At 40.3% G+C, this 8721-nt stretch overlaps 2 protein-coding genes across 2 annotated transcripts; both read left to right on the top strand.

Annotated features, from left to right (window-relative positions):
• Nucleotides 1-414: 414 nt before the first annotated feature.
• On the top strand, nucleotides 415-1143 carry LOC129738354 (uncharacterized). Its single transcript, XM_055729537.1, has 2 exons — nucleotides 415-725; nucleotides 771-1143. Exons 1-2 carry the CDS (start codon nucleotides 415-417, stop codon nucleotides 1141-1143), a joined length of 684 nt encoding a protein of 227 aa, XP_055585512.1.
• A 379-nt stretch (nucleotides 1144-1522) lies between these two features.
• LOC129738353 (eukaryotic translation initiation factor 3 subunit F-like) lies at nucleotides 1523-2133 on the top strand. The gene is made up of 2 exons (XM_055729536.1): nucleotides 1523-1748; nucleotides 1810-2133. Exons 1-2 carry the CDS (start codon nucleotides 1548-1550, stop codon nucleotides 2131-2133), a joined length of 525 nt encoding a protein of 174 aa, XP_055585511.1. The 5' UTR covers nucleotides 1523-1547.
• The last annotated feature ends 6588 nt before the right edge of the window (nucleotides 2134-8721 follow it).

The raw sequence follows: 8721 nt of genomic DNA, 5'->3' as shown, positions 1-8721 counted from the left end.
GGTAATATTTACCGAAGGACCGGTAATTTTTACCGAATGACCGGTCATTTTTATCGAAATATCTGTAGTTTTACCGAAACTCCGGTCATTTTTACCGAAAAATCGGTTTTTTTTGCCAATATGTATAGAATTATTACCGAAATGCCGGTAATATTTACCGAAATCTGTAAAATTTTCGGTAATTTCTTCTGAAAACCATACAACGTTTGATAATTTCAGCTTATGATGCGCAGAGTATATCGCGAGAATCGAATCATCTCGCGATATATGTACACTGCGCATCGTTATCTGAAATTGCCGAACGTTTTATGGTTTTCGGAAGAAATTACCAAAAATTTGACAGTTTTCGGTAAACATTACCGGCATTTCCAGAAGACGCTGCAGAAGTAGATCCCGTTTACTTTGGCCACCACCATGCCTTCGTTTTCCGTCGCCACCACTTCTTGTATGGGGAAACTACCTGTTACCCATATCGCGGCCAGTTTGGCATCATCGGTCGCCCAATTAATGCCATTCGCAGATATTTTGTTTGCCGTTAACTGTCTGAGCCGGTTTAACAAGAATCCCGGACCCAAACATTGGATGGCGGTGAAGCATGTCATGCGTTATCTCCGAGGTACATCGAAGCATGGATTGAAGTACATGCGCAAAGCTGATATCAACATCCTTGGCTACTGTGACGCTGACTGGGGATCCGATCCGGATGAGCGCAAGTCTACCAGCGGGTACGTATTCATGGCGCAATGAGGAGCGATATCTTGGTCATGCAGGAAGCAGACGACAGTGGCCTTATCAACGTGCGAGGCCGAATATATGGCGTTATCGGCTGCGGTACAGGAAGCAAGTTGGTGGCATGGAATTACGGCGATGTTTGGTCAGCAGACACCGATCGAGATACGGTGCGACAATCAAAGTTGTCTCGCGATTGCTAAAAATGGAAGCTACAATCCGAGAACGAAACATATCGACATTCGGAATCATTATGTCCGCGATGTTGTCGAGAGAGGCGTCGTTGACCTAATCTACGTGGGAATGGAGGAGCAGATGGCCGACGGGTTAACCAAACCTCTACAATCAACGAAATTTGAAATCAACCGAAGCAGTATGGGCATTACTACGTCTTCAGGAGGAGTGTTGAAATGAAGAAGTCGTAGCAAGCCGTAGTTATTAATGTAGTTAATGATGTTTTAATAAATTGTCATTCCGTTTGTAACATTAAACCGATCTAGTCGTTCTACTCAATAGCTCTCTACTACAAACTCATTTGCCAGATGGCCTAAGGAACCGAGTGTCTTTTGTGGAGGGAAAAAGCGCATTTGACTCAGCTGTTTTACTCGACTACCGTAATACGACATTTCGCTCGACTCGACAGTGACTGGAGTCGAGTCGAGTTACTCGACTCGTCTTCTGTAATAGGGCCCTATTTCATTATATTTTGGCACACCGCGACTTTTTATCGTCAAAGTTGAAACACCCGAAGATTTAAAAAGTCGCAATTGATATTTAACAATTCTCATGACCAAAAACAGTTTTTAACAGTTCTATTGATGCTTATTTCAGCTCCAGTTGTAGCCAGTCCAACCGATCCGGTTGCAGCTCTGGTTGCAGCTGCAACGTCTGCACCTTCCGCGGTTGCAGCTGCCCCGGTTACAGCTCCAGTTGCAGCTCCAGTTGCAGCTGCTCCGTCTGCACTTGCCCCGGTTGCAGCTCCGGTTTCAGCTGCCCTAGCAGCGCGTCAACGAGTTAAGGTAACAAAAATAGCTAATTTTAGATTCTAACTATTTTAACAAATGTTTTAAATGTTTCCAGACGAGAGGACGAAAAAAGGCAGCCGCACGAGCATTCCACGTTAGATCCCCGAGGGAATATAATCCTCAAAGGAGCAACTCGGTCGTAAGCAGGATCGAGGCGTACCAGGATGCCCTGGAAAACGCTAAGAGGGTGCTAATGGAAAATCCCATGACGCACTCTCCTAAGCGAAGTACCAGGGCTACTGGTCGCCGAACCCGCTGTACATGTTGCGACAGGAAGCATGATGGCCGTGTTTGTCCGGCAGCGGGACAATATTGTTACTTGTGTAACGACGAGGGGCATTTTGCAACGGGATGCCAATCCCGTCGTTCACATTATTAATATGTAATGCACTGTCGCTATTCGCAAGACTGTCCCATATGCATTTACGTTATTTTTCTGTTTATCTCAAAAATAGTTCAAATACAGTTAGTTCTTCAATTTAGACTGAAAACTTTCATAACTTTGTTCTCAACATACGTGAAAAAATACCAAGTCATGCATGTCCCATATGAAATATACCCGCAAAGCTGTCCCATATGTATATTTTTATAGAATGCTTTAAATTTGCTCCTCTAATTTAAGTTAATTTTACAAATATTCATACAATGTGTGCAACAAAATAAGCATTCATTGAAATGACGAAAGTTAGACTAGATAAAACAGCACAGTAAAGTCAAAAATAACAATTTCCATATTTTTTACAAGCTAAGTTTAGCGGCCTAATGGGTAAATTCCACCAAACTGTTTTTTTTTTTAATTTCGCATGAGGCTTATTGAATTGATCGTTATAAAACATGGAAAATAGTCAGCTACAAAGCCATATTTTTTGGATGTTTTTGTCGTGCTGTTATTTGTTGCTTGGACTTTCATAAAATCTATGAACCAAAATACGCGTACCTGGAAGCACACGCGTAAGTCACATTGTATTGATTTTTCTCACTAAATATTTGCAGCTAAAATGCTTCGCTTTTTCTGATTCAGCATTAATTTAGTTTGTAGATATTCAGTCTTTCTAAAAAGAATATCGACCGAAAAACTTTCCAAAAGATAAGGGTAAAGGTTGTTTTATTCATGGAACGTTGTTATTCATTTTATTTTAGACCTACTTACGATAAACTTACGTTATCTTTATCTAAATATGTCATAAACATGATTTCAAATTTATTTTCATAAGTAAACAACCAGTAAAGTGAATAACACACCGCAGATAGAGAGAATCAAATGATAACTGACAAAAGAAAAGCTAAATATGGGACAGCCTTGCGGGTACATTTAATACGCATGCGGAATATACTCGCAAGGCTGTCCCATAGTTATTTTCCGGAATATTCGGAACAGATTGGATTTGGTTGAACAATCTGCTGCTGGGGTGCGTTTGTTGTTATCCATCCACATTCGGTCAGATTCGAGCTCAGATGAGAATATTTGTCGTCAATCGTTCATAAATTTTATATTACACTGCTATATTACACTGCTTCAAAAAAAAACAAATAGAAAAATGGACTGGCAGTTTAGTCTGATGGCGATTCCACATTATTGAAGCAGTGCCGAAAGCGACAAAGAAAAGGCAATCATGCTACATGTGCCGGTCTGCCGGTGCCGGTTGCGTTTCTGTTTCAAAAACCTCATAAAGATAACAAGGAAATTTTCCCAGGACCTTTCTTTTTTATGAAAAAGAAACAACAACTTTATTATAATGTTTTTAATACACATATTTTTTGTCCATTTTTATTTTTCTATCGATAAATATTTTGTGTCATGTTCTGCCTGTTGAACATTATTATTGTTGCTGTGTCTAGGGGCAATGCAAGTTAAAATTTCAGTTGACTTCTAAGAAACTTTGAAACACTTTCGTAACAAGTTTTATAGTTTTTTTTCTTCTGCTGCTGCTTCATATACTCAGTGCAATATTCTTCGTATAGGTAAGAAATAGGAATGCTGACAACGCGATGAGTTTGCCATTTATGGATTCGTTCTTTATCTTGTTCTAACAGTACATTAATTGAGTTTATTTGTGTTGCCATTGGCTGCTGCTAAGCTCGAGGATGTCTTTTATGATTTCAATCTTTTTTTTTTTTAATCATATTAAATCTTAACTATCTTTGAATCTCAAGCTGTCTGACTTGGTCGTTTAGTCCGCTTACCCACGTAAACTCTCCCCTTGTGTGTTCTTCATTTAATGTATGTTTTGTTTATTTATTAGTATCGCCTCTCATCCAACGGGTTCGACACATTCCTGAAGAAGACTGGCCAGAAGATCGGAAACCGAAACCGAACCGTAGCTACCGAAACCACAGCTACAGGAGGCCACCACCGGACCCTAATGGAAACTGATATTGGAGAAAAACCCCTAGAAACCCCTTCCTTTTCCCTTGTTTAAAGTTTTTTTTCTCTAACTGTTGAGTCGCCGCGACTATTACGGCCCCCTTTCCTACTAACCTAGTGAAACGAATACACTCGGCACATTGAAACTTTGTAAAAGTAAAAGGCCTTTAATAAACTAGTTTTAATAAAAAAAAAACTATCTTTGAATAACAGCATGAATGATTACCTTATTACAGAATATCTAAATTCGATTCTAAATCTAAATTTCAACTTTAAAAGATACATTGGAAAATTTTCAATATCAATGTAGAGTAAGAAGTTAAATTGTTTTCATTCTCCAAAAAACTGGTTTACAAACTCTTGTTGACTGTGCGATTATATAAGTATTGATAAAATGCATCTACTCATTATGTGGTGAGAAATGTATAAATAAATATAACGATGCGATACACAAAAAAAAAACTACAAAATCGTGATGAAATATAGACCATCGTTCTTTATATAGCTTTTCTATAAAATGGGGTTTCCTATTTTGAGGGCCAAATTTGTTCTCGCAATGAGGTTTACAACCTTTAAAATTCATTTCCTCTATTAGATTCTGCTCTGATAATCTAACTATTATAAGCTGCTTTGATATCAGCTCATGATAAAATCTAAAACAAAACAAAAATAATGCTTTCCCTACAGCATACAGGCTGTATTTTTTTTTTTTTTTTTTTAATTTTTTATTGGCTTTACCTCTATAACATAACCGGCCAAGTGTTGATTACTGTTCTACTTACATGTCTATTTCACATTCAATTACAAAATTAGCTATCGTTTTATATAATTCAATGTCTTTCTTTTTTAGTATCAAATGAATATCGGGTGGAATTCCTTTTTTCATTAAAATTCGCCAACTAGGTCTACGAAGATTTTCAAATCTGCTGCATGCGAAGATAATGTGATCAGGATCTGCGATGGATTCGCCACAACTACACGAAGCATCCAATAGGATACCATTCCTAGTGAGATGAGCAGGGAGTCGTGAATGATTTGATATTAATTTGGAAAGGATTACAATTTGTCTGCGGTTGAGATCCAAGCTACTAAACCATGGTTGGAGCGAAACGTTAGAGATGATGCTGTGACAGAAACGTCCTTTAGTTCCTGAATTCCATTTTGCTTGCCATTTGTGCATTGTTATACGCCGAATCGGAAACTGGATGTCGAATGATGTTAAAATATAATCTGCTGTACCACCATTGATGCACGCACTTTTCGCCTCTTGATCTGCCAACTCGTTCATTGGAATACCTCTGTGAGACGGAACCCATATCAGATGGATTTCGTACCCCATTCTTTGACCTTCAAGAATGGATTCTTTTATATCGTACCAAGCAACGGGATATTTTTGATTGATGTTGATTTTTTGCAGGCTCGTGAGACAACTCAAACTATCGGATAGGATAATATACTGAGCAACAGGAAGACTTACGATCATTTTCGCAGCATGCCTGATTGCCAGAAGCTCTGCCATATAAACGGATGCTTTACTGTCGAGTTTGATCCCTTCTGCAGGTGTTCCAAAGTTATTTACCACAGCATAACCTGTGCCTTGTATATCTTTCGACCCGTCAGTTGCCAAGATTTTCGCGTTGGCATACACTTCCAAGAGATAGTTTGACACCAAATCAGCTGCCGATGAGTTCTGGTGTTCTAAACATAACCGTTTAACAGTGAGATCAATGGATATTTTTGTTCTTACAACTTCACGGTTGAACATGTAGCATGGGAGATTATTTAGAGGCTGTTCAAGTGGAATGAATTCGTTAAGCATTCTTGTTGCGCGGTGTATTCCCGTAGCCACTAAGCCACCGTCCAAGATCGGTCTGGAATATTGTCGATGCCAAGACAGGAGTGACGCTCTTTTATTTACAAAACGCATGACCGCAAGTTCTCTTCTTTGTTGCAGCGGAATAATACCAGCCATCACTTCGAGTGAACCTGTGTGGGTGGTTTTTGTGGAGCCCAAACAGATTCGAATTCCTGCCCATTGTAGTCTATCCAAAATAATGGCTTCTTTTTGTGATAACTCCGTCATAAATATGGAACCGTATTCCAATATTGATCTCACACATGACTTAAAAATAACTAACAATGCTGCTGGATGTGCTCCCCATAACTGGCCCGATATGCTTCGTAAAAAGTTAAGATACGGAGCTGTACGTTTCTGTACCTCTCTAATATGACACGACCACGACAGATTTCGTGTGAGGTACATGCCGAGTAACCTCAGGGATCTGACGTATTCCAAAGTGCAACCGCCGATATTTATTTCTGGAGGATTATCGCATTGTTGTGTCGAGATCAGGAGGCACTTACATTTCGTCGGCGAAAGTTCTAACCCAAGGTCGAAAATATTTTCCACAACTATATCCACTGCCCTTTGGAGAGATTCGCAACTATGCTCCAGTGAGGTTCCTCTTACAGCAATTGTTGTGTCATCGGCGTAATTTACGGTTATCACATCAGGAGGGACACTGTTGATCAATCCACTGATCACAACATTAAAGCATAACGGACTTAGTGGAGATCCCTGAGGAAGGCCTTTCCACGTTGTCCTAGATATTGAATCTAATCCACTCGAAATGCACAAATTCCTTTCTTCAAACAGATGGAAGATACTTTTTACTAGACATTCAGGGACTGTTAATGAGCGTAATTCGCGGACCAGAACATTAATTTCCACGTTGTCGTAGGCGGCTTTGATATCGAGGCTACATATCACCACATGCTCTCTTCTTTTCAAAGCTAAGGAAGCTTCGTTAATCAGTGGAAACAACGCATCCATTGTTCCTCGTCCTTTCCTAAAACCGTTGATAGCTGAAGGGAACAGGTTGTTGTTTTCGATGAAATGTTCTAGTCGATCTTTGATTATGAGTTCATACACTTTGCGAAAACATGAAGCTAACGCGATTGGACGAACAGCAGAAGGAGAAATCGGATCATGGCCACTTTTAGGAATCGGTACAATTTTATAGGTTTTCCAGCTTTCCGGAATTCTTCCTGAAGCAAAAATTTGGCAATAGATTTTTCGCAACTGACTAAGCGCCGCCCATGGGAGACGATTTATGACGGAATATGGAACACCATCCAAACCAGGAGCCGAATCTTTACCGGTTTTCAAAACAGCTTGAATATCCGATACTGAGAATGGAAAACCAGTTTGAGAGCAACACGAACATTGTAGAAAAACCGGGGGTGGATTTTTGGCAGATGAGGGAGCCAACTTGTCCAAAACATCGTTGGCCAAATTGTCCGAAATTCTGATGTTTTTTGATGGCTCTCCGCGTCCTTTGAACCTTCTGGCCATCCTCCATAAGGTTGTGAGGGACGTAGAACTATCACAGCTATCACAAAAATGTTGCCAACTTTTCCTCTTCTTCTCGCGTACCAAATTTCTGAACCTTCGTTCTGTATTAGCGTACCCTTCGTAAGCTTCGGTTGACAGTTCCCGTTTCCAAGCGCGGAAAGCAACTCTGGTGGCTTTCTTCGCTTCTGTTAGCTCTTCGTCCCAATAGGGTTGCGGTATTCGGCGGGTGTGGTTCGAGTTTACTGATGGGCAGGACCTGCGCAGTGCTTGCCAAATCAGCTGAAAGAAGACATCAAAGCTATCCGGTTCTCCATTTTCGACGAATGATTCCTCGAGGCTTCCGGCAAAACGTTCCCAGTCGATTTTTCGAACATTAATTCCAGAGTAGAATTTCATCGCGCATGTAGTACTCGAATGAAAAACTATCGGAAAATGATCGCTTCCATTTGGTGAATCCAAAACCTCCCAGTCGAAGCACAAACTAAGGCTCGAAGAAACCAGCGTGATATCAATTGCGCCCCACGACCGGTTTACATCAAACCTAGTTGGCTGACCGTTGTTGAGAATGACGAGATGAGATGTTTCGATGGCTTGATGAAGACGGTCTCCACGTATGTTTCCATGCTCGCTTCCCCATAGGTGATGTTTTGCGTTAAAGTCTCCTCCAATGATGCACGGTTTCGGAACGGTTGATAAAAAATTTTCAAACTGAGTCTGCGATATGTTGGCTTGCGGGTGTATGTACACAGATACAATAGTGATCAACCCGGAGATGTATTTGATCTGGCAGGCAACGGCTTGAATATCCGCTGGCAGTGCAATAGGAAATGCTACGGGATTTAGTTCTGAACGAATCGCGATGGCTACGCCCATCGAGTTTCGTCTGTGATCTTTACGAAACATGGTGTGCTGCGGTAGATTAAAGTTTGTGTGACTGTCGAGATGTGTTTCACTCAAAAGCGAAATATTGATATTATGTGTATTTATGAGCTGGGTTAAGGATGAGCGTTTACTATTTATCCCTCTACAATTCCATTGTAGACATTGCAGAGGAACGGTGGTTGTTAAAGTGCTTGGTGTGGTCTTTTCATAATCTGAGATTAGCAAAATAGCCTTTCATTTTATCACTAACAACATCTGAAATTCTCTCCAAAACCATTTGTTGGATTTTTTGTCGAGTTTCAATATCTTCCTCAGGAACTTCCAGAGCATCTGCAACGATATCGATGACCTCAGTAGATTCAATC

This window comes from Uranotaenia lowii, chromosome 1 (genome assembly GCF_029784155.1).
Source record: "Uranotaenia lowii strain MFRU-FL chromosome 1, ASM2978415v1, whole genome shotgun sequence".
Taxonomy (NCBI): domain Eukaryota; kingdom Metazoa; phylum Arthropoda; class Insecta; order Diptera; family Culicidae; genus Uranotaenia; species Uranotaenia lowii.
This window is presented reverse-complemented; position numbering and strand designations above follow the sequence as displayed.